At 41.0% G+C, this 26,320-nt stretch overlaps 1 protein-coding gene across 1 annotated transcript; it reads right to left on the bottom strand.

Moving 5' to 3' along the window:
• Window positions 1–409: 409 nt before the first annotated feature.
• Window positions 410–26,320, bottom strand: KPNB1 (karyopherin subunit beta 1). Its single transcript, XM_055326434.1, has 22 exons — window positions 26,180–26,320; window positions 26,014–26,072; window positions 23,680–23,862; window positions 19,976–20,176; window positions 18,908–19,060; window positions 16,513–16,572; window positions 15,859–15,948; window positions 15,392–15,502; window positions 14,500–14,601; window positions 12,492–12,716; window positions 11,168–11,359; window positions 10,277–10,407; window positions 8,589–8,736; window positions 8,198–8,269; window positions 6,853–6,997; window positions 5,570–5,652; window positions 4,676–4,783; window positions 4,132–4,275; window positions 3,914–4,019; window positions 3,132–3,246; window positions 2,385–2,546; window positions 410–1,652 (listed from the first exon to the last, which is right to left on the bottom strand). Coding segments are annotated over exons 1-22 (2,631 nt in total). The 5' UTR covers window positions 26,220–26,320; the 3' UTR covers window positions 410–1,651.

Raw genomic sequence — 26,320 nt, 5'->3', positions numbered from 1 at the left:
AAAATGCCAGCAAAAACTCAGTAACTGCAAAACCAAAAGGGGATCAAAGCTCACTTATATCCCTCCTTATTGCTGAAAGATTCTAAAACCAAAATTCAGGGTGCCCTGTTCCCTTGTAAAAGGGAAAATAACTTAGTCTCATTTATGGTTCTCATAGCACATCACACTTTAAAAAATATATTAGTGTGTGTGACCAGGGGAATGTTTGACACCACTTTAAATCTTCACCTTCAGTGGAAAAATAAAACCCTTTTCAAGTGCCATTCTCATCACAAGAGTTCTAGTATATATATATGTGTGTATGTGCATATATATACTTTTTTGTTTTCTTGGTTAGTTGGTTTTGAAGTGCAGCAAGAGACCAATACCGCATTGTAGTCAATCAAATAAAAGAGAACAGAAGGCCAAGCAGTTTCCAAATGGTTATTTTATCAGATTGTTTGAACATTAAATTTATCGTTTGCAATCCAAAATAGTTACCTGAAGTTTTCTGTGTGTGTGTGTGTGTGTATGTGTGTGTGTGTTTACTTTTATTGTATATTTGTTTTCTAAACTCTTTGGCACAATTTTCTGGGGGTGTTCAGACTATCACGATACATATTAGGAGAGAACTTCTCTTTCATGCTGCCAATTCTGAGCATCTAAATTTTGGTTTGTTTGGATTGTGGCTTTCTTTTGTTTTTGAAGTTTGCGTTATTTTTGTGACAATTGTATTTTAATTTGTTCTAGATCCTCTAACTCCAGAGTTTTCTTTTTCTCCCCCCTCCCCCCCACTTCTACATTCACAGTTGAACCATATTATTAGGAAAGGCGCCTTGATGAAAAGATCAGGATACGGGAGCTCTGACCATTCGTCAGTGTTTTCCCTAGAAGACAATTAAAAAACAAAAAAACAAAACAAAACAAAAAAAAAAACAAAACAAAAACCTAAAGAGCGTCTTTCCTTTTTTTTTCTTTTTTTTTTTTTTTTTACACATCTCTTGTGCTGCATCAGTAGACAGAACTTCGGTTAGTTTTATGAAATGCAACATCTAACCCCTTTTTTCTGGGAAAAAGAAACTGCAATGACTTGAAGTTGAGAATGTGGATACCGCCTCACTCACACACACTCATTCTCAGACTGTAAAGAATCCCTCAACCCTCCTTTTAGCCGGCACGCATACAGTACCGTGTGGCAAAGGTACACCAAAGGTGGGCTTGAGACCCAGGCTCCATCTTTCTTATCAGTAGCAAAGGGCAGGCTGCCTTTTACAACAAAGCACCACAGCTGAACCCAGTCCCTCCTCCTCTCCCAAACCAGTCACTCCACTCGGCACCGGCCAAAAGACAGAAAAGCTAGTTCTAGCCTCTCCTGGGAAGAGATAACTTTCTTTTCTAAGCAAGTAAATCCATCGTTTTTCTCTTTTCCAAGATGGCCGACGTAATGGTTTTCTACGAAGTCAGTGCTTACTTAGCTCACTAACAGCGCTGCTGTTGGCGGCTGCGGCTGCTGCTGTGGCAGGATTTTCAATGTGGTGTGTTTTCAAGCCTCACTCACTCATCCTCTCATTCCCAAACATTCAGCATCCGTGCACACTCCTCACTTCCGGGTTTTTCAAAAGATTGGAGATTTCCAGTGGGGGTCTCAGGTTATCATCCCAATGGTAACAGATCTAAAAACAGATGGAAAACAGGTCAACTTCTGAGATCACAGATAACCAGGAGAGCCAAATGCTTTTCTGATTCCCACAATCAAATGCTCATAAGCCCAAAATGAATCTGTCAACTTCTCAAGGATTATTTTTCTTGTATTCCTATGTGCCAACTACCTGCTCTCATTAGCACCTATGTTAGAAGGTGGCAGGGACACTAAAAAGATAAAACTCAAAATAGTGTTTTACTGAGATCTATGGAGTTAAGAGAATGAGCATGTGAAAGGAGAATAAATTAAAACTACATATAAAAGTAGGGGTCAGACAACTCTTGACTTGGGACATCTTCTGCAGAGCCACACAATGCCTAAAAGCATTGCAGAAAAAAAAAAAAGTAAAGAGCAGGAGGAAGGGAATAGAGAGTAGAAAAGAGAATTCTGGGAAAATACCATTACCAATAACTTTATTAGAGCCCAAAATCAGTTGGGGACTTCACTGACTTCTAGTTACGTAAGTTCTGTTCTTCATCACCAAGAGGAATCAAACACTTGGCTCAAGGAAATACTGAGGATGCCCAACCCCTCCACTAGTACAAGCCTAAGGAACTAAGGCTTGGCTCAAAAGCACTTAAATGGGAGAGAGTACAAAACAAAACACCAAGAGAAAGGCATCCCTTGTTGGAACAGTCTGAAGAAACTGTGCCTCCTCCCCGAGAAAGTGGAAGACAAGAGGGCAGTGGGGACAAGCTCTTACCAAGCTTGGTTCTTCAGTTTCCTCAGTTCTTTTGTTGCCCATGTAGCAAGGGTTTTTGCTTTGTTAGTCTTCGATCTCCGTCCTTCTGTTAACAGTTCATGGATCATTGGCCTAGCTTCTACTAATTTCAGTACATCCTTTCCAAATGCTGTACACAAGTCCCTGTGCAAAATAAACACACCTAAATGAGCTCCTGGCCTCATCCTGCTTTCCTGTTTCAAGCCAGTGCTAAGGTAATTGTGGGTCTCCTAGGATTCGCCTAGCTTTTAAAGTTGGAAGAAATTTTAGGGGAAGTCAAGCACCTGATCTCTAAAGACGTGAAAAATGAGGTCTAAAGAGACAGGATGACTTACCCTGAGGTCCACAACTAATTCGTGGTTCTTCTAATGATCTCTCAGAAACTTTCAATAGGGGAAGCTAAACATAGGCAATGTGTTGACCAATCTCAGAATATGGGATGGACACACATCTGATGCTACTTCTATACCTCTGAGAATTCAGTTTACAGACTTTACCGAAGAGAAGTTAGAAATCTGGAGGGTCTGGGATGAGACTAGAGCTAAGGTCTAGAATGAATGATCACCTGTGAGAACTTGAAACAGGACACCATGGATTCTATTAAAGAAATAGCCATACCAAATAAGTGGTTAATTACCATTTAGGCTACTCTCAAAAGTTCTTTACCACAGGTCTTCTCATTTTCTACGAGAAGTTCTATTCAGCTGTTGGAAATAGGATATAACCTACCCTATCAGTCCAGCAGCACAAGCTACTACTCCGTCTGTATGATCCTCATCTCCAGCAATGTGGTCAATGAAAGACAGAATAAATTCTACTCTGGGTTGTACCAGCATGACATCCGCTATAATAGAAAAAAAAGGTCTGATGAAGCTGCCCCACCTTTGGTAGGACTATATACCCCATTCCAAAATTTCCAAATATATTACCCCGATTAGGCAGGTTTAGGCTGGAGAATTAGTTGCATATAGTTATATCAAACTATTCCTCAAATCAAGAGGTCATCCTTCACGCTAACAAAAGAGGCAGATGCTCCTCTTATTATAAGCATAGAAATAACAAATGGAACCTCCCCTTTAAGCCCATGACATCAAAAGAGGTAAAGGACAAATATTTCCCCAATCAATAACAGAAACATCATGTGGGAGAGGAAATGTGCTCTCTCAATTCTTTAATTCAACTGCACTGGAAGTGTGTATGTGTGGTGTGTATATGTTAAACAACTGCCACTCAGGGCTCATGTTGATATGACTAGCACCAATAGCCTTGCTGGATCCCATTCCTTATGGTGCTCAAGAAAGGTAAGACAAAGTAGAGGAAGCAGGGCTGAAATAGCAAAGACTATATCTTTGGATACTCTTCCAAAGCTACTTTCTTCATGAGGGTACCGTTCCTTCTCCTTCTCCCCTTCTTCTAAGCAATAGGTGCTAGTTCATAAACTACAGAACCAAAGACACAGCCCATTTGGCTACATGAACTCTGGACTAAGTCCACTGGGTTTTATACTCAACGGTGCACGTTTTCCTGGTCTCCCTTCAATCCCTGGACAATTCCGGTATAGGCCTCCAAGCAACCTTCTCTTAGCTCATTCAGGTAGTCTACCATGTCATAGTCTGACTGTAAAAGACAAAACAGAATCTCCATTATACCAAGAGCCTTTAGTTGTAGGATTGTCAGAAATCCCATTCATCCCATCAGGGCTGGACATAAAAGACAACTTTAAGCTCACCTTGTCCACCTGGGCTTGGGAGGCCTGCTGAAGAGTATTCAAGACAACCTCTAGATATTTTTTAAACTCTCCACCAATAGCAAGAGCAATATCACCAAACACTGACAGAATCTGTGGTTTCACAGACCTGTGGACATTTTCATTCTGACCAGGGCAGGAGAGAAAAAGAGGGAAATCAAATTAATTAAAGCCAAAATATTCTGTCTAAAGGTTAAAGAAACATTTTTAAAATAATAAAACTACTAATACACCGTACAGACCTTAAGGACATACCCAAAAATTAACAGTGGCTATCTCTGGACAGAGGAACTACACATATATTTTACTGGCCTTCCTGCCCACCCTGTTCCACGTATTGCTCATGCCTTCCTTTAGTTAATTTTACAACCTTACTTTGTAGAATCACATTGTGAAAATGAATAATTTTCTTCATGAGGCTAAGGCCAACATCCTGGCAACCCGTCTGTGCCCTCACTTCGTTTTTAATCATCTTTCCCAATTTCTTCAAACGCTAGTAAATTAGACTATGTGTGTAGACACTCACCCCCAGGTTTTCCAGCAGGAGCTGCATCACCTCATCACAGAAAGGTAAGATGTTGGACTGCAGAGCTCGGCATAAGTCTCCCACTAAGCCCACAGCTGCCAAACAAACCTGCAAAGAGTCAAGGAAATGATCTCCGAAACAGAAAAGGCCACCTGCAGGATAAGGCCATTATTTTTATTTGGCAGCTGGTCCTTTATTACTTGAGCCTAGAGCTGAAGAAAAAAACACATCTTCCTCCTCAAATAAGTTAAAGTAGGCCCCATGCACAGTGTAGAACCCATCGCAGGCTTGAACTTAAAAACCCTGAGATTGGGGATCCCTGGGTGGCGCAGCGGTTTGGCGCCTGCCTTTGGCCCAGGGCGCGATCCTGGAGACCCGGGATCGAATCCCACATCGGGCTCCCGGTGCATGGAGCCTGCTTCTCCCTCTGCCTATGTCTCTGTGCCTCTCTCTCTCTCTCTCTGTGACTATCATAAATAAATAAAAATTTAAAAAAAATAAAAAAATAAAAAAAAAAATAAAAACCCTGAGATCAAGACTCAGATGCTTAACCAACTGAGGAGGTACCTAGGCACCCCGACTTCATTTTAACAATCCATACAGCAGAAAAAGAGTGAAGACTCTTCAAGATATTATTAAGAAGGGACAGAAATGACAATATTCACTGGGAATGATGATGACAAGAGCTCAGTGGTTTAAAAAAAAAAAAAGGGAAAAAAACCTTTTTTCAGGGTGCTAGGTTGGGGCATCTAATATCCTGCTTTTTATGGGCTACTTTTAGTTCCACAGCTGGGGACAATACAGAGACTACCTGGACTTTGAACCATGAGGTAGTTATCAGGAATAAATAAGAATATAAAGAATATAAATATCCTTTTAAAAAGCATAGATTACCTGGTACTCAGCATAATTTTTCAATCCAATGCCCAGGAAGGGTTTAAAGGCCTCCATGTACTTTAGGAATTCACCACCCAACACTGTAAAGAAACAAACTATTAGCATCACAGGGTATCACAGAAGTGAGCAAAAATAACCATGCCTGCTCTCTCAAAACATATTTATTCCACTCAACAGGTTGGGCAGGTGAAGTCTAAGTTAACTGTGGATTCTATCATGAAGACAGGTTATCTCAGACAAGTCAAATTCCTAAGTGCTAGAAGGGCCTAACTCTTATGTCCTGAAGATAATGCCAAATCTCTAGAGTGGGATTTCACTTTGGCTAAACCCAACCAGCCAACCAAGGGTTTTTTTTCTCAAGGGTTAATTTTGAATTGGATGAGCTAATAACACTGCCTCTTTGGCTACCTCCTTCATCTGTTTACACAACATGTCTTCTCTGGCGGCCAGCTTTAAAACAGGGTCCATCCTTGGGCAATTCCATCAAGGACTTATTTTAACAAGCTAGCCAGGGAAAGCAGACTGGACTTTTTGCTCAATTAGCCACTCCAGGAGCCAAAGTGAACCTCTGTGCCCTATCAGGGTAGTTACATGTGGCCAGATCAACTCTCAGTTGAACATATGCTCCTAATGCTAGAAATAGGTCTGGTCCTCAGGTAACAGCTTTGGTCATACACCATCCAGGCCAACCCTGAAGAAGCATCTCAGGTTTCTTAAGAGCTCTTTAATGTGCTTCTAACGGCCCTTCAAAGAATCTTAAGCAGACATGGATTCCCCAACGCGATTTTGTAGAGTCAAACATAGAACAACCAGAAGACCAGTTAATTCTTAGAACTCTCAGTTTTTCACTCCATCCCATATGGAGCATGAGGATGTGTCAACATGGAAGTTCAAAGTATTATAACCCGAACCAGGAGGTACCAAGTGCCAAGAAGAAAATAGAAACCTTTGTTTCCTCTATCCTTGGAAAGGAGCCAAATCTCAATAAAGCAAGTAGACTTTCAGAGGAAAAAGGAAACCAACAAATAAGAGGTAGATGATAACTGTTTTCCCCAAAAAACTCGTCAATCTGAGTTGCGGCTGGCTCTCCATTTATTTCAAGGAGAACAGCAGGGCACTTGTGCATAAATTTACACTTACATTCAATCCAATTTTGCCCTCAAGTCATGCCTCAGTAAAAGAGAAGACGGGACCATGCTTTCTGTGATCAAAAGTGCCCCATGGCTGCTGGAAACTCTTACATTCTAAAGACATTCCCTGCCCGATTTTGGCTCACTGACCTTCCACCAGTGTGCTAACTGCCATTAGGGCATCCTCTTGCACTCCCCCAGACCCAGCTGTGCTTTGGAACATCCTCAACAGGGAGGCCATGACCACATCAGAGATCTGCAAAGCATCTTGATGTTGTACTTTCCGGAGAACATTCTGTGAAGTGAACAAGAGTTCAGGATCTGTTGATTCCAAACCCTCCAATCAGAATGATATATATATATATATATATATATATATATATCTTTCTAAAAAATCAATTAAGCCCTGTGACTTTTTTTTGGAAGGGCCAAACAAACACACTTTTTGTGCTCAAAAGCTTTCACAGTGTAAATCTTCTGCAACAAAACATACATTTTAATATCCCTTCTATTTCCCAATTCAGAATGAACACAAGATAAACTACCATGGTACATAAAGCTATCTCTTCTCCATTTCATTTATGTCTGACACACCCATGAGCAGTCTCCATATTCTAGTCTTCTGGAAAGGCAGTTGAATTTCTTTCAGCTTTAAAGAAGGACAGGTTATATAGTTCTTACTCATAAAACAAGAAAGCAATCCTTCCTGTATCTTATTTACTGATGACGGTCAAGAAACAGTTCTGGTAAAATAAAGCCAACCTGAATTCCCCTAATTCAATATTCCTCACACCTCCCTCCTTACTCTTTAATCTGTTTCAACTAATGTTACCAGATCATTCCTGTATTTGATGACTAAGGAAAGATCTTAACAGTCAAGATATTAAAAACAGACTGTTTTTTTTTTTTTTTACGTTTGGGTAAGAAAGAGAAGGGAGATGTACAGGGAAGATGACCAAGTTAGCATCACTCAATACTAAAACCTAGTATCCCCCTAAGCGATAGACAAGTTCTAGGGTTTGGTAAAAAGGGGAACAGCACCTCAGTCACTTCATCCAGGAGTCCAGTCATGAATGAGGAGTGATTTTAGTTTTTCCAGCCTCCCCTCAAAAGTCTATTCTGAACAACAGGTACCATAAAGGATTTAAATTTTAATAAAGTTTCCAGTAGGAACTGTTTCAGAATATGATGATAGAAACTCAAGGCTATATTTTTAGCTGAGTGAACCGCAGCTGGGAATCAGATCTGACTGGGCTACATTTGGACAACCCAATAAAAACCAAAGACTAGAAGCTGCCAGCACAAAATAGCTGTACAGCTGGGAGGACTGTCACAAACCAAGTAGTTGCCTTCCCTACACTGCAAAAGACAAAGTCTGTCTTTATGGACAAAGAAGAAAGGAAAATAAAAAATCTCTCTCCCAATCAACCACAGATGAAGACCTTTTGAAAAGAGTTTCTGATCAGCATCAGTAAGTGATAAAGCACCATCATACCTGAAGAGTGGCACAAAGCAAAGACTGAAGGTCATTGAATTGGATCCTGTCGGATGTGCTCTGGATGTGGGACTACAAGGAAAAGAACATCGTCATATTCTGAATAAACACCCTCTAAAAGAGTTCTAAACTCCTTTAGTGCTTCTGTTTTTGCTGGGTTTGCCAGGACCATTAAATAATCTTTACTGATGCTAATGTCGGAAATAAAAAACTTACATATGTGTATGCTGTGATGCGTGTAGGAGTAAATTGGGATGAGCAAAGCAGATTTTTAGTGGGAATATTTTGTATAAACCTTCTATCTTTCTGAAAAAATACATACTTCCACGTAAACGTCAATACCACCAAGAGAGCATATGCCCCCGCCACACCAGCCTCACACCAGCCTCACCTCCATCTGAAGCACCTGCTGCAGTCGCTCCATGATAACCAGAGTAGTTTTCTGAACCGCGGGATAACAATCCTTGGCACTGTTTTTCACAATTTCCATCAGAGATTCATATGCAGAACTCCTCAGGTTGTTCTGGTGTCCATCAGGTCTGTAAAGAACACACAACAACAATCTAAAAGTCTTACCCGAAAAAGAATAGAGTTGTTATGACGTAAATCTTGTCTCACAGAAAATAAGGAATCTAGAAACCAATACAGTTGTAAATATGGTTGGAGTTTGGCAACACAATACAACCAGGAACCAAATTTTCAACTACTGAGCCAATGGCTCTATTTACTATGGATTTCCAGGCTTGGTTACACTTTAGAATGGCTCTGTGGAAATGGGACTAAAATTATGGGGGAAAAATTAGTTTAAAAAGCTGAAGCACTCATGTGGACAACCGACAAGGATGCCTGACATGCTAAGAAAAAGATAGCTCAACTTTCTTCATTCATCTTTGAGATACTATTATACAGAACTTTGATCAGAGAAGTAGACATAGAACTGGTTAAGCATGAAGAGTTTATACCCAGCCTTTTCCCTAATGGTTTCTTTTGAGCCAAAACCAAAATAATTAAAGGTTGTCCCAACTTACAATCTGTTAAAACTACATTTCAGGGGCTCTTGGCTGACTTAGTTGGTGGAACACATGACTCTTGATCTTGGGGCTGTGTTTGAGCCTCACACTGGGTGTAGAGATTACTTAAAAAAAAAAAAAAAAAACCTCAAAAAACTTCAAAAAAACTCATTTACAAAATAATTGTATTTAATGCCATATTCTTCATCTATTATCAAAAGTGTTGGGGTGCTTGGGTGGCTCCGTTAGTTAAGCATCTGCCTTCTGCTCAGGTCATAATCTCTGGGTCCTAGGGTGGAGCCCTGCATTGGGCTTCCGGCTCAGTGGGGGGGAGTCTGCTTCTCTCTCCCTCAAATGAATAAAATCTTAAAAAATTCATGGAAGCTATTTTTCTTATACTATAATCAAATAATTCAGCTAACTGTAGACATAGCAAAATGAAGGGACCTCTCTAGATTAATCCCTCTCACCTTTTTTTAGGAGAGAGAGAGAAAGTAGGCAGGGAACAGGGAGAGAGAATCCTAAGCAGGCTCCACACTCAGCTTGGAGCCTGATGCATGGCTTGATCCCACCACTGTGAGATCATGACCTGAGCTGAAATCAAGAGTTGGAGGCTTAACCAACTGAGCCATCCAAGCGCCCCAAATCAATTCCTTCTTATATAACTGTTTTCTGACTTTACTTGTATAGCTGAACATTCTTTTTTTTCCAGGATCACGCCCTGGGCTGAAGGCGGCGCTAAACCACTGGGCCACTGGGGCTGCCTTAAGGTGAACATTCTAATGTAGACATAGTCTACAGACTATTTTCTAGAGTCTCTCTCTTTTTATTTAAAAGTAATCCCTAAGCCCAACATGGGGCCTGAACTCACGACTCCAAGATCAGGAGCTGCATGCTCTAATGACTGAGCCAGCTAGGAGTCCCTTTCTCTTACTTAAACAAATCATCTACTATAGGATTCTTTTAATGCTTCCTAGTACTATGTTCCCAGGATTAGATTACGTGCCCCTCACACACGGCAGAAGGAGCAGGATGCAGATACCCCCCGTTTCTGTGTAGTATCCGTCACCTGTCTGTGGTCTCCAGGAGCTTCTGAACTATGAGTTCAAAAGAAGAAGATAAGCAATAGGTAGCTGGTTCTTCCTGATCATCAGCCACATCTGCAGCTTCATAAGCAGCTTCAGCCAGACTAGAGAAGGCCTTAAATCCAGACAGAGTTATTAGTATTAGTCCTGAAAAGAACCCTACCCCAGGATAACCTCATTTTTCCTTAACACACCACGGGCAGTGTTCCTTTCCAATTGATCTATGAATAAATCGATGCTAACAAATCCTCAACTTTTTCTGTCAAGGTCATCTCAAGATCATCTCTTCATAGACATCCTTAAAATTAAGTATTTATTTATTTATATTGTTTGTCCCATCCCAACTCTCTCAGCTGCAGAGTACTTTCATCTACCACACACTGGCCACTACTTCTTTTTCCACTTACAGAAAGGCTTTTAGCCCCACTCCCCTTCCTTATCTCAACTTCCTCCCCCACACCCTCAAAGGTCCCTAGTGAACCTTCAGCCTGTACTGACTCAGCACTTGGGCCGCCTACCTTCCTTCTCTTTTGCCCCCTTCTCAGCAATGGTACTTTTTGTAGCCAGCAACCCTCTAACTTAATCAAAATTTCTTGTCCCCGGTCAACTGAAGGAAGAAAACCAGGTCCTGATGGTTTTCCCAATGGGTTAGTATGACTGTTCTAAGTGGTTTGGGAACCAGTCACCATGAGTCAACAGCTCCACTGGCTCATGCAATTGGCATTCCTCCACATTTTAAGTAAAGAAATTAGGAAGGAGATGCTATTCAGAAAAGGCCTTCCAGTGAGGTAGACCCATTTCTCTCCCAAACGTCCTATGTTCTTGCCAAGGGCTCAGCCCTGCTCCGTTATCTCAGCGCGAAGAAAAGCCCTTACCCAGCACACATTTGAAGCCACTCGGGGTTCAGCACTGAGGCCCTCAATCAGACACTGCAGCAGGGGAGTCAAGTAGACATCATTGATGGCAGCTTCAGGGAGCAGTTCACAAATTCGGCCCACAGTCCACGCAGTTGTATCTCGAACAACTACACTGGGGTCTTTCATTAATTCTATTAGGGTGGGCATAGCCTGCAAATACAGCAGTTATTAGCAGAGCAAAGCAAAGATTAAAATTCATGTTGACTGAAACGGAAATACTGATAGTCACGATTTCTAAAAGTTTTATTTAAATAATCTCTATACCCAATGTGGGGCTCCAACTCACAATCCCTAGACCAAGAGGTGCATGCTCTTCCAACTGAGCCGGGCCAGACGTCCCTTGATGGTTGGGTTTTAACCCAAAGCACCAATATAGTTTGTCATTTTAAAAGACTGTCATATACCCAAAAGTATAATAAAATCAAAGTGAGAAGCACCTTAGCTCCAGTCATGATTTCAGGGTCCTGGGACCAAGCCCTGCTATTGGGCTCCTTGGTCTACAGGGAGCCTGTTTCTCCCTTTCCCTCTGCCTGCCAGACTCCCTCTACTTGTGTGTTTGTGCGCTCTGTCAAATAAATAAAATCGTAAAAAGTGAAAAGGTGAAACAGTCCTCTCTTCACCAAATCCCAGCATAGAATCTTATTAAGAGTCTAGTATGAATGCTTTTATCAGCCTTTTACTGAATCACTCAGGTGATGCATCTAGATGCAGCTGTGATGGCATCTGGCTGTATTTCAAAAGGCTGAGTTCCATACACTAAAAACACATTACAATGGACTCTTGTATCACTTGTAATAGTAAAATAAACAGCATTTTCACAATAGTTTTCATTACATAGATATCATTTTGTCTTATGGACAAAACCATCACATTGCTAAGAATTATGGGGAAAGTTAATGATATAGCAGTAAGTGAAAAAATAAGTTTTAAGACTACTGGCCACTGAGAACTCTATCCTGTTGCGCATACATATATGCACACAGAACACTGCTACACAGATAAATACTAAGAGTTAATAATGCTATTCCTAGGCAATGGGATTAAAAGTGACTTTTTCTTTTCAGCCTTTTCTGAAATTTTCAAGTCATGACTTTTGTAATAATAATTTTAAAGAGTCAAGAAACACACCTTATCATTCCTTTACTGACAGCAAATAACAATCCAAAATAAATTTGGTGCGTGACTATGTATAGTTTTGTTTTTAAAATAGAGGCACACTTTCAAGGAAAAAGTTCAAACAATAAATACTCCACTTTCCACCCTAAAACTTCCTCAGCTTCACCTGGATAACTAGTGGTTTGAGCTGATTGGGCTCTGGTCCTTCCAAGATACAGCCAAAAGCCATGACTGCTGCATCCCGGTACCGCCAATCAGGGTTCTTGATGTGTTCTTTAATGAAGGGGAGGACATGTGGGACGATGTCATCTTCACAGCAGGTGGCCAGGAGCATGAGGCAGACGCCTGCTGCTTTGCAGGGGTTCCAGTCATCGTCATCATCATTCTCATCCTGACAAGAGAGTTTGGCACTAGTTAAATTTATGTTCAAATAATCACTGTAATTCAAAATAAGAGAATTACTAACTCAAAAGGTCTTCTGACTACTCCCAAATGTTATTGGAACTTAAGTTTGAGAGATATAAATATAATATAAAACCCTTATATTTTAATTTCTTCCACAAAGATTCATCACAGCATGGACTTTGGTAAGTAAGATGCATACGGAGGCAAGTCCTACTTAGTATACAACAAGATGAACCAAGTTCACTATGTGCAACAAGAAGGATGAAACTTGAACATATAGAAAGCAAAAGGCAGAAGAGGAAGATATGCTGTATGATTCCAGTTCTACGAAGTCCAAAATTAATAAAATAATCTGTGGTGGTAAAGGGGAGGGAATGAATGAGGAAGATGAAGGCATGAGGTGGCTCCTGGCTCCTGGTGTGCTAGTGACTATTACAGTTCAACAGGAAGTTAAACGGAAAAAAAGATTCCATTCAGATCTTCCCTGAAACTAGAACTCAAGGTTCATCTTCCTTATTGTGGCTACCCGTACTACCTAATAATTCAAAAGTAGGCTGCCTTGGGGTGCCTGAGTGGCTCAGTGGTTGAGCACCTTTGGCTCAGGTCGTTATCCCAGAGTCCTGGGATTGAGTCCTGCATCAGGCTCCCCTTGGGGAGCCTGCTTCTCCCTCTCCTTGTGTCTCTGTCTCTCACTCATGAATGAATAAATAAAATCTTAAAAAAAAAAAAAAAAGCAGGTTGCCTTATGCTGCTTCAGAATATTATATACCTAAAGAATGATTTGTTTCCAAATACGAAAACCACAATATACAAAAGTGAAGATACTGAGGTTGAAAGACACAAGAAATAACTGTAAAACTGAACCAGGATATGAAAATGAGAGGACACCCAGTCCATTTCAAACCAAATATATCTTTACTTATATCTTTTGAGATTGTTATACCGAAGAATCTTTCCAAACACCATACCAAGGAAAACTCTGATGCCTAAAGTCAAAAGAGAATGACAACCAAGATATACTTCACATAAAAGAATTTCTATATTTACCCATTAGATTCAAATCTTCATGAAGTCCTGTTATTTTTATTTTGTCCTGAATCTCATTGATGTTAACGATCACAGAAGAATCAGAGTAATTCTTTTTTTTGGTTTTGTTTTGTTTTTGAGACAGTGCATACCCATGTGCAGGGGGACGGGGGGTGGGGGTGGGGTAATCTCAAGCAGGTTCCACACCAAGCATGGAGCCTGACGCGGGCTTGATCTCACGACTCTGAGATCATGACCGGAGCCAAAAATCAAGAGTTCAATGCTTAACAGACTGAGCCACTCAGGCACCTCCAGAATAATTCTTATCTAACCTCATCAAGATTTTAAATGTATATACATACTGTGAACTCTTGAAAATAATCCAAATATTAGCAGATACTTGAATGGCCTAAAACTACCACATACCTCTTACTAACCGTTCTTTACTCCAACTTTAATAGCACATGTCTCCTGCATTACTTTGGACATGGTACAGCACTCAGGAATCAGCGTGTGTAGCTTGTTCACAACTAAGGCTGAAACATTCAGACCCAGCTCTCCTTCGCAAACAACCGAGAGCCTAGAGGATCTTAAGAGATCCAGCTCGGCTCTTCCCGGTCATCTATAACAAAACATGAACCAGCTAACGAGTTGCTGAGTTCCTTCATGGAAATTGTTCCACAGCAAACCAACCCTCAATAATATCTCATGGCTTACCCTGCTAGATTTGTGAGGTAACTCACCTGTTTAGTTAGTGTCTGTGTGAGGATTGGCACCAGGTACTGTAGTGCTCCCTTGGCATAAAACTTGCTGGTGTGCTCAGGGGGTCGTCCTTGTTCTGCTGCCTGAGGAGAAACATAAAAGCAAATTCTGGACAGCAGCAAACAGGCTGGTACTAGAGGCATACAATGAGAGCTGCCCAGGGGTTTGTACAGAAATACACAGAGCAAATGTAACATTTGCTGTGATCTTTGGAGGCACTCATTTCTTTGGTCTACTTCAATGAGATTCTTTTAGGCCATACATATCTTCTACCTTAAAGGACCAAGGCAACCTTAAGAACTACATTCCTTTTTCACAAGCTCAATTCATATTAAGAAGCTGTCATCTAACTAACCTTTGGATCAAGAGATGTACTAAGTTTACGTAATGATGCCAAAAATAAAACTGGTTCTTAAAAGTGTGCAAGACGATTAAGGCTGGAAAAAAAGCTTGAGTTCAAAGATTACAAAGTGCAGACCTAGCCCCTTTGTCTATAATGAATTCCTTCACCAGAGTTAGTAAGCTGTCAATTATGCATCCCATGCTTGCATGAGGACTTCCAAAAGGAAATAACTCAGCGTTGGACGTCACCTTGTTAAATTGTGACTGCCTGCTGCCCCCTTGTGTTCATGGTAGTAACATCAACACTTATAATAAATCACGTCTGGCTGATTGGTAAAGCATGAAATGCTTCATTATGGGTCTGTCTCTCTCCTGAGGGGCTCTGGCTAGCAGAGAAAGCAAAAGCTCTACAAATGGAGATGCCCTCTAAGCCCATGCAGAATAAAGCTTTCTCAGAGGAGCTGAATACCCAAAAGGGAGCTATGTCAGACAAATAATTCTCCTGCTGCACCAACTCTCTCCCAGGCTCACCTCGGAAGCCTCAATGGCCAAGTCCATTTCCTCATCACACACATTGGACCAGAATTCTATCCCTTGTAGGGCCACTTCATCAATGTCACTTTTCATTGCTTCAATTGTGATCTTTAGAGGGAAAGGAAAAAAAAATGACATACCAGACACCAAGTAAGTGCTGGTTCAAGTTAGACCTCCATTTTCAACCACAGACATTCAAGTGTCAAAAATGTACATTTATGAAAGCTAGGTCTGAATGAAAGGTAGAAACAGAAAATAGATTTTTAAAATACACTCTTCCCCACCACAAAGGAAGCCCAAGTCTTTTTGGCACATTACTGATGGCTTAAACATAACACTCAGACTCAAGGAATTTCCTTGGTTTCGTAATACTAAGTAAAAAAATTACAGAAATGACAAAACATCAAGAATGATGGGCTTTGCAACTAGCTACATGCTAACATACATAAAATAGAAATACTTACAGCAAAAAGAGCAGGACCCATATACGTCTCCATATACTGATAATACAATGACATTATCTTTACCAGATTCTGTAAGGCAGCCACTCGTACCTTTTACAAAAAAAAAAAAAAAAAAAAAAAAAGGGATTAATAATGTAGTCTGACAAAGAGAACTACATCACACAAATGGGTCAGTAATCTAAAGGGCCAACTGAGGTACATTTGGGTTATGTCAACATTTCTTCAAAATTAATCTCTTAAATTTTTTTTCACCATCCTTGTTTATTTTTCTTTTCTCTTTAAAGGTGCCTCTGGAACCTATGGAGGGCTAAACTCAGGAATGCTATTCAGACTAGATGTTAGTCCCATCTGTTTGGAGGATCAAGGTTTAAGTACAGCAACAGTAAACCTATTCCAATGGCTACAATGAAAAACAATCACTTGTATAACTTACAGCAATTAAGTAGCAAGGGTGATCAAAAACCATTTCTTCCTTAAATCTTTTCAGAGGACATAACTTCCATTATGTTAACTAAGTACAATTTTCCTCTCTTTTATGAAGATCAGTATTAGTCAAACCTTATTTCTGATGTTACCTGATTCCCAGCATTTCAAACTACTATGCTAGAAATGGCATTTCCGAGAGATGGATTTTTCATATGAACTCACACTTACCCTTGTATCCGGACACTGTGTGGCTTCACAGACCACCTGCATAATAAAGTGCCTTTCGGACTGCAGGAAGAATAAAAGTAAAAGATAATAAGAAGAGTACAACATATATATGAAGATTGCTAGACTATTCTCTTCAGAGAAAACCTTGCACTCCCCATCAGCCCGTAACCATGAACCAATCAAGCAGCTTTTCCCTGACACAGTCCCTACTATATGACCTGCCCTCTAAAGAGGTCCCTATTTTTTTTTTTTTTAAAGATTTTATGTATTTATTCATGAGAGATACACACAGAGAGAAGCAGTCTCCAGGCAGGGAGCCCGATGCAAGACTCGATCCTGGGAACCCGGGATCATGCCCTAAGCCGAAGGCAAACACCCAACCGCTGAGCCACCGGGCATCCCAGTCCCTAATCTTTTAATCCCCAAAATGATCTTCACTAACAAGACTCCAAGAAGGAAGTAGACAGGAAAATGTAGGTCACAGGGTTTAAATATAAATGGTTAAAAAAAAAAAAACCCACAACCCTACATTAGGAAAACCCATTTCTTTATATTTAAAATCTAAGAGAATTCGAAACATCTGCTTTACTTAAAAATTTGTTTCCTGGGAGGTGGCAAATCCCCACCAATCATGGTAAGACACAAGAGAACACAACAATGAAGTGATTTGCTACTATCCTAAGTCTTCTGAAATCTAAAAGGAAAAAGTCTGTTTTCTAAGCAATTAGAATTACAATTTGCTTTGGCTTCTTAGACCTCCCTACTTTGTCCACAGTAAGACCAAGAAATGGCAAAAAGCACAGCTAAAGTGTCAACAAGTATAGAAAAATACTTGCAGATCACATACAATCCAGTGATTCCACTTGATGATAGACCCAAGGGAACTAAAAGGAGGGCCTCAAAGATCTATTTGTCCACCTACATTCATAGCAGCATTATTCACAAGAGTCAGAAGATGAAAGGAAGCAACCCAAAAGTCCACAGACAGATGAACGGATAAACAAAATGTGGTATATACACAAAACAAAATGTTATTCAGCCTGAAAAGGGAAATTCTGACATAGGCTACATGTATGAACCCAAGATATTATGCTTTGTGAAATAAGCCAGTCATAAAAAAATCAAATACTGTATGATTGCTTACACTTAAATAACGTATCTAGTGTAATCAGATTCATAGAAACAGAATGTAAAAAAGTTGCCAGGGCCTGGGAAGGGGAAAAGAGGGAGTTGGTTCTATGCAAATAGTTTCAGTTTTACAAAATGAAAAATTTCTAGAGACTGGCTGCAAAACAACATGAATATGCTGAACACTACTGAACTATACACTTAAAAATGCTTAAAATGGTAAACTTAATGTCATTGTAGATTTTAACACGAATAAGTAATAGGCGGAAATATTTTCAGACAAGATAAGCTTTGTTTATATATTAATTTTCAAAAGCATCTTCCAAGGAGTTAATTAGCCCACAACTTCTACAATTTTTTTAAAATCAAACTCTAAGCCCAGGGTGCCTGGGTGGCTCAGTTGGTTAAGCATCTGTCTTTGGCTCAGGTCATGATCCCATGGTCCTGGGACCGAGCTCTACATCAGGATCCCTGCTCAGCAGGGATCCTGCTTCTCCCTTTCACTCTGCCACCACCATCACCCCTCTTTTGCTCTGTCTAAATAAATAAATAAATACATAAATACATAAATAAATAAATAAATAAATAAATAAATAAATAAGATCTTTCAAACTAAAAATTCTATGCCCAACAAGGGACCAGAACTCAAGACCCCAACCCAAGGATCAAGTTATATGCACACCAACCAAGCCAGCCAGCCCTTTTTTATTTTTAAAAAGCTCTACAACTTCTGTGTTTAAGATTTTATTTATTTGAGGGAGAAAGAGAAAATGCAGGTACATAAGTGGAGAGAGGGGCAGAGGGGGGAAGGAGAGGGAGTCTCAAGTAGACTCCACGCACAGCTGCTGGGAACAGAGCTCTCCATGGGGCTTGATCTCACAACCCTGAGATCATGATCTGAGCCAAAACCAAGAGTCGGAAGTTCAACTGACTAAGCCACTCCAGTGCCCCAATTTGTTGTTTTTTTTGTTTGTTTGTTTTAAATCCCAGAGCATACCCACATTTTGAACTGCAAGAGTAAAAACCTAAGCTTAGAAACACTTCAGATCACATTTTCCCACAAAGCCTCATGAGAAACAGCAGACACCTACTCCACAGTCACTTCTCACACAACACAAATCTTAACTAGAATGGAAATGAGTGCACCTAAACCAGATGGTACTTTCTAAGCCACAAACTTAAAAAAAGCAACAACAAAAAAACAACTTTCATTTAACTCTTACTCCTTACCTTCCAAACCTATGTCTTTTTGTCAAAAGAGACTTACCTCTTTGTCAAAGTTTGCTTTGGTGAACTCCAATGAGTTCAGGAGTGCATTTGTAGCCGCCAGCTTCACATTATTACTGGGCTCTTCTTTCCTCATCCCCTGGATTATGGCAGTCAGAATCTCATTGGATTTATCCTGTAGCTGCTCTGGGTCCTGAAACAAGCAGAGAAGTGCAGTGAGTAAAATAATGAGCTCATGACTAATCAGCAGTCCTTTTAACTGTGAAATCCACTCGAGTGAGTATCATGACTTTCTCTGATATTTTTCCACATATTTCCATTTAGAGACAAACCACCTGCAAAATATCCTAGGGCCTGAAGTCCAAAATTGAACTGAAACAAGTTAAACTCATCAACTTCATCTGATTTCCTAGCATAATGACTCTGGGCATGAGGTAATGCTGGCTTTTTCTTCTCCCTTCTGTGCAAAGGGAAAGGGCAGTCTGATGTTTTTTCCAGGCCATCTGTATCAACTGAAGTAAAGCTTCTGAAGGCCAAAGATCAATGCCTGGGCACAACACCTAGGTAGTCTAAGTCCAGGTCAAGTGTGGACTCCTTTGCTTCATCAAGTCTATATGTGGAATCAGACACCAGGGTGGTAACCTCAGCAGCAGCCATAGTCCCAGGAGGGCTACATTTCACAGACTGCTGTGCCTCCAGTGGCTAAGCCAACTACAGCAAGAGCTGGCATAGTGTTTCTGTGAGATAGTAAATAAAAAGGAAGACAGCATCCATGGTACCCTGAGGACCTTGAGAAAGGGATCGGGGTCAGGGATGTTCCACAACAGAACACATCTTCTTTTAGAAATCTGGAATCTATACCTCTCCAAGCATAGAGATTTCTTTGTTCTGAGCTTGTGATCCTCAATTCTCTTTAGGGCATGATTAGCAATGTGAGGATCAGTTAGCTATCCCAATACAGAAGTCTAGATTAAATAAAGCAGTCCTACTTGCAAAATACTCTGTTGTAGCTTGGTTTTCTCCATCACGTAAAAACAATCCTAATACCAGGCAAGTCACAACTAGAGGGAATCAGCTATCTAAGTTAGATACAGAAGACCGTACTTACTATATCTTGGCAAATGTAACCAATAGCTTCCAATGTTGACTCTTTCATGTGCTCTGTACTGTTGGGGTTTGTGACATTGGCCACCAGCTGAGGAATGAGTTCTGGCCACTGGTTCACCGGGATCTCTGCACAAGCAATACCAGCCACACATTGTGAGGCAGAACTAGGCCGGTAAGTTTCTGTGCCCAAAGTCTGCAAAACCTGCGCGCACACACACACAAAATAAGATGAAAAGTATCAATTACTAATACTATTTGAACATGTTTGCCTACCACCACATCTCTTAGATCAGCCTGAATTTTCTGCAACACACAAAATTAGAAAAAGGTATATACAATATAGTCCGCTATCAAAAAAAGAACCACCAGCTTCACTAACCAACACCAGCACAATGTTGCTACAGAGCCTAGAAAAGAAATCAACCACTCCCTACTACCAAAAGGACTTCTCCAAAGCCAGACATCTCACATCAATGTTCAACAAAATAAGAAAGTAGTCAGAAGGAGATAATGTTAGAAGGCAAAGAAGACAAAATTAAGCTTCTAGGCTCCTTGCTAGAGGTACAATGGAAGGATGTTCACAGCCTTGTTTTGTGGATAGAAAATGTGGGACTTCAGAATGAGGCTAACTCTGGGCATTTAAATGGGTCTGATTCACAGATTATAGTCTAGCCTGATTCAAGGAAGAGACCCGTTCCAACTTATGAAACGTGGAACAAGCCTTCTTCCCTATGGTCAATGACAGGTTAGCACCCCACAGTGACTTTCATACAAAGGCCTTGGTCAGGGAACATCACTAGATGCAGATACAAAGTTACTGATGTTACTAACACCTAAGAATGAATCCTTATTTAACTTTCAATCTGGAAGGATTTGTTCTGTTTGCCCAAGAATCAGAAAACTCTTCTCTCCACCATCAACAGATATCAAGAACTAGTTAGATATGTCAATTAAAATGAGATCCGCTTCTCATTAAGCAGGTCTTGTTTGAAGAGATAATCATACAAGGATTTATGTAAAGGGGAAAGGCACAGGTACAGATAAAGGATGAAGCCACAATCGACCCAAGGTTAATCATTACCACAATCAGCTAATTCAGTCAATGAACTAAGAATCACCAGTCCACTCAAAAGGCAAACAGTTAACTGTTCCTGGCATGAACACAGGACAAAGCGTAGCTGCCAGATATTCGGGCCAGCTCTGCTGACTGGGTCAGGTCACTTAGTAGCCTGCTTTGTAGCTAATAATAATGAACTCCCCATCTTTCCCCCATACAGTATATCATCATCCCTGCCCACCCCCACTGACAAGAGCTCTGCCCAGTAACAAACTGTTCTGATTGATCGTAAATGAAAGTTTTGCTCTCTAGGGTTACCAGAGCCAGGATGACTCTTAAGAAAAACTGTTATGTGGAAGACATGGAGCACGGAGGTAGGGATGAGATGACCAGTCTAAAACAGCAGATGCAGAACAGGTATTAACCCATGTCTGACTGAGAGCTCCAGGTCAGGGTGCCTCTATACTACATATACCACACCACCTCCTGGTACACATGTGGATAGCACTGAACCCCACTGTATCTTTATCTTTCCTCCTTGACATTGCTTCTGAAAGACCCCTAGTTAGCATTACTTGAGGTGATTTACAGACCACAAAGGTCGGTTTTTTTTTTTTTTTAACCTAGGTGGTAACCCTAATGATAACAGTCAATTACCAGAAATAAGAGAAAGGAGTGACTCTAAACTGTGCCCAAGACCCACATTTCAAAAAATAAATAACCATCAGCCCTGAGAAAGTATTCATTACCAGAGCTGCTGTGAAAGGGAAAAAAGGGTATGATTAACTGCTAATTTTCTTTCGTGCAGAAGGGTTCAACAACACATACGCTAATTTATTCAAATTTTAAAAAGTCTTAAGACTGATGTGCCAAAAAGAGTCAATTACAGTTCCAATCACATCTCATCTCATTTACTATTGCATAATTTCAGCAAGATAAGAAAGTGAATGGGCACTACAAGCACCAAGATTTCCAGTAACTGACTGATGGAATAAACCTCAATCATATCAAATTACGAGAAGATTAAAATGTTTTTACATAAGCAGACTCAATGTGGACAGAAATTGCTCTACATATTCCAAAGAAGATTCAAAATAAGTTGGCTTTCAAAACCTAATCATGAGTACCTTCACACAAGACTAGAGAGAAGAGTATATAACTTGAAAGAGAAGTTGTTGCCCTAAGAGGCACAAATCTACCAAACACCTGGAAATAGCAAGTATGATGTGTATAACCATGACATGTGCAACTACACATTTAGGAGTCCCCCAGTTGGTTTCCTCTCAAATACCAAGGATTAATTGCTTGACTTACCATTTTCTATGCCTTATGCACATACGACAGACTGCTAAAGAACCTCATTAACTGGGGAGTGCAGAGGACATTTGTCCATGTATTCTAAGTATCTTTTCCTGTAGCTAGAATTACGGATTTTAACTCAACAACAGTCACATGACCTCCATGATACAGAGCAAGGGACATTCAATTTTCCTTAAAACTCATCAGTCCACTCTTTGAACACCCTGATTAAAAGCCAGATATTCCTAAAGAAAGTTTTTCATAATTTACTAAATAGAAAAAAGCACCATTAACATCATATTGTTATTTCACAAACTCTTTGGCTTAAAAGGCCCAAGAGATCATTTAGCTCCTCTTTAAACTCCACATAGTGCCATGCCTAAACCATTAAACAATGAAAATTATCTACAGCACAAGTTCAACAAGAGCCAGGACTGATGAGAATGAAAAAAATCATTTAGGAAGACAGGAATATTTAAAAAATATTCCCAAGCCTCACTCCAACAAAACATAATCTCTGGAGGGAGCTTGGAAATATATTATTGTTAGCAAATACCCTAACTGATTCTCATACTTCAAGTTTGGGAACCAATTTGTATACTATGTCAAGTCACCAGAGATTCTACAAATTCTGGCAACCAATTAAAGTTCCCTAAAAAGCTGGTTTACCGGGATCCCTGGGTGGTGCAGCGGTTTGGCGCCTGCCTTTGGCCCAGGGCGCGATCCTGGAGACCCGGGATCGAATCCCATATCGGGCTCCCGGTGCATGGAGCCTGCTTCTCACTCTGCCTGTGTCTCTGCCTCTCTCTCTCTCTCTCTGTGACTATCATTAAAAAAAAAAAAAAAAAAGCTGGTTTACCTTAGCTTTAAAAAAAAAAAAATTTTATTTGAGAGAGAAAAAGAGCGTGCACTCACAAATCAGAGAGCACTAGCACAGGGGAGGGGCAGAGGCAGAAGCAGACTTCCCACTAAGCAGGGAGCTCGATTCCAGGACCCTGTGATCATGATCTGAGCCAAAGGTAGACGCTTAACTGATGGGCCACTCAGGTGCCCCTACCTTAGTTTTCTGAAAATAATTCCAATGCATTCATTAATGGGAAATGATGGCAGAGTACAGACAAGCTGAACTGAGAAAAAAATTTAAGTCAAATGCAATTTTTTTTCCTTCAAGTGAAGCTTAAGTCTCAGAATCGTATTACACTGTCAGCTCTATCCCATGTAAATGATAAAAGAACTGACCAAGATGTTTCTTTTAGGGGGTCCAGGAGAGGATGGGGAGGTGGGGTGGAGGACGAGGTTTCTAGTTCCCAGAGGCTAACAAGACTTTAAAAGAAAATAAAGTTACTTACGTAATTCTTAACTTCCCGTCGAGCATTAGCATCAATTGCAAGCCACCTCTGCTGATATTGTGCCTTGATATCTGGATCTTTAGATGTCAAAGAGTTCTTGATTTGTAGACCAGCTGCAACTCTGGCAACCTGACTGTTTCCTGGATTTGCCAGCACTCTGGACAGTTCCACAAGGAAAGTGGGCTATTAAGAGAAAATGTGTTTGTGAATGAAAGTATCTTTGGAATTTCACCAATTAAGAATACCTTATAGAGCACCAAAACACTGGGGGAAACTTAAGTTTTTTAGAACATATAACAAACATCTTGGAAAATGCTACAATATCTACTTCATAACTCCTATAAAAATGTTACATGGTACACAAGTCATCCATCTTCTCATGCAGCCTCAGCATTTACAGAAGGTACAGATTTTCCTATGAACATCATTTTTAGTCCTCAAATCTTCATATTAGATCTCCTAAAATAAATTAAGTTTGACAATCTAGTAATCAAAGGATTCTTCTATTTAACAATGCCCAACAATAAATATGTTAAATGAATGATTATGTGAAGACAGGTAGAGAGTAAAATTTTCTCGAAATTAAAAAAATTAGTCTGAAAGGAATAATAATTAGGGTGGCTTTTGATCTCATGTAGGCAGGTAATCTTTGATAACGGAGATAAATACTTACAAGCCTAAAACAGATTTAGGAGGCTAGTCCTCTGTTTTAGCTTTAAGTGTTCAAGGAGAGAGAAACACTGAAAAAAGACTTATAGATGTGATTAATATTAGAAACAAGAGAAAGTGAGAAGATAAAAATGCCAAGACAAATTTGCCAGGAAAAAATATTTTACATTTAACAGCCAACAGTTAACACGCTAAAGGCTCCCATGCATTCTGAACTTGAGCTGTCCACTGAACATACAGTACATTTCTGAAAAGCTTACTGAACCTTCCGTGATGCGCAGGTCCCCAAAAATGTTTAAAAATTTTAAGACACATTCATCTTCCCTGCAGAAAGCTCTGTCCAAATGGAAGTTAACAGAAAAAACCAAAAGCAGATAGTTTCTTACCACTAACAAGTCTTGCAATCACAGAAGATAATTCTTAAAAGTTTTATTAATTATGTACCACTAAGGAATGTTAAGAATGTCAGAAGATAAAATGTTAGGAATAGAATAAAAGGCTTCTTGTAAAGCCTTTGAGCAGAGGCAGAAATAGGAATATATCCCAAATAGAAGTATTATTGGTCTTTACTAGCAGAAAAAATCCTTTCTACAGAAACATAAGGATAAAAAGCTAACTAGTAAAAACCAGTGCCAAAAAAAAAAAAAAAAAAGGTCATTTAAGGCAGTTTGTATAAAATAAGCCTTGTCACTTTTTTGCTTACATTTCGTCCAGATAACAAAGGAACATGTTTGGTTACAATGTTATTTAGGCTTATTACCTATTACCTTTAAAAGATGTCAAATACCATCCACCCTTCCATCTGCTCCCCAACCCCTCCCCCCATAAGAGGGACATCAAAGAGAAACGACACTGGTACACAGGCTGTTTCAACCAATCCATCCCACATTTTTAAACAGAGGCCCAGTCTAGCGGATTTCTCTTCGTTTTTTTCCATACCCCTTAAATTTGAAAATACGATAATGAGGAACTTTCCTCTGTGATTTCATCTGGAAACAGGCCCGATCAAGGAGGAGTCTCAGCCTGCTGTATGGGTATAGATTCAGTCTCTACCCATCGAAGTGAAAAACAAAAACCAAAAACTAAATAATCCTCTAAACGAATACCCAGGAAGCAAAGGGAGAAATATTGCCAGAGTGTGTTAGGAGGTACTCGGGTGCCAGGCCTGGCCATGAGCACAGTACCAAGGGGCATAGGAAAGGGTAGACTCTGGGAAGTAAGGGGGGAGAACCACAAGGGCCACGGGACAGGAAAGAGAAGCCGGCCCGGGTCAGCACAGGGCGGGTAGCTGGGCGCCGAGCTTCCACATGGCCCCTAGGCCCGGCTCCCCCACCCCCACCCTTGCTGAACACGCAGCGCCGCGCAACCTAACTTCCCTTCCCTCCCTCTTTCTCCCTCCCGCTGCACCGCCGCCCTCAAGCCGCGCGGCGATTGGGCGGCAGTCACCCCGGCGCGCCGCGCCATTGGCCAGCTGCCGGGGCCCGGGGCGGGACACACCCACCGGCTTCCCGATGGCGGGGTTAGGTTGGACCGGGGTGGGGGGGAGGGGGACGGGATGGGGCGGGGTGGGTTCCCGAGGCCTGGGCCTCCGGGAGGGCGGGAAGGCCCACACGCAGGGGATGGGTGGCCGGCGGGCGGGATGGTGGACGGCGGGGTGGCACGCACCAGGTTTTCCACGGCCGCACGCTCCAAGAACTTCTGCGCCGCTTCCAGTTCCAGCCGATCTGGGGGGGAAGGAAAGTGGGAAAGGGACAGGGTCAGAGGGGCCAGGGCTTCCCCTCCCCCCCCCCCCCCGGTCACCTCAGCCCGACCCCCGGCCCCCGCGTCCTACCGGGAGACACGGTCTTCTCGAGGATGGTGATCAGCTCCATGGCGGAGGGGGTGGCGGGGACTCCTCCTAAGACGACGGTCCGGCCTCTCGGGCGGCGGCTCTAACTGGGGATGGGGGTTGGGGGTCGGGTGGGAAGGGAGG

This window comes from Nyctereutes procyonoides, unplaced genomic scaffold (genome assembly GCF_905146905.1).
Source record: "Nyctereutes procyonoides isolate TBG_1078 unplaced genomic scaffold, NYPRO_anot_genome, whole genome shotgun sequence".
NCBI classification, from domain to species: Eukaryota; Metazoa; Chordata; class Mammalia; order Carnivora; family Canidae; genus Nyctereutes; species Nyctereutes procyonoides.
Note: the sequence above shows the minus strand (reverse complement) of the source record. Positions and strands in the feature narration are given on the sequence as shown.

Coding starts and splice junctions, on each gene's coding strand:
- KPNB1 (XM_055326434.1), bottom strand. CDS start 26,219: ATGGAGCTGATCACCATCCTCGAGAAGACCGTGTCTCCCG. Junction 19,061..19,975: donor GTTACATTTGCCAAGATATA/GTAAGTACGGTC, acceptor TGCTTGTTTCAG/GACCCAGAGCAGCTACAGGA. Junction 3,247..3,913: donor AGACCAGGAAAACGTGCACC/GTTGAGTATAAA, acceptor TTTCTATTATAG/CGGATGTCATGCTGGTACAA.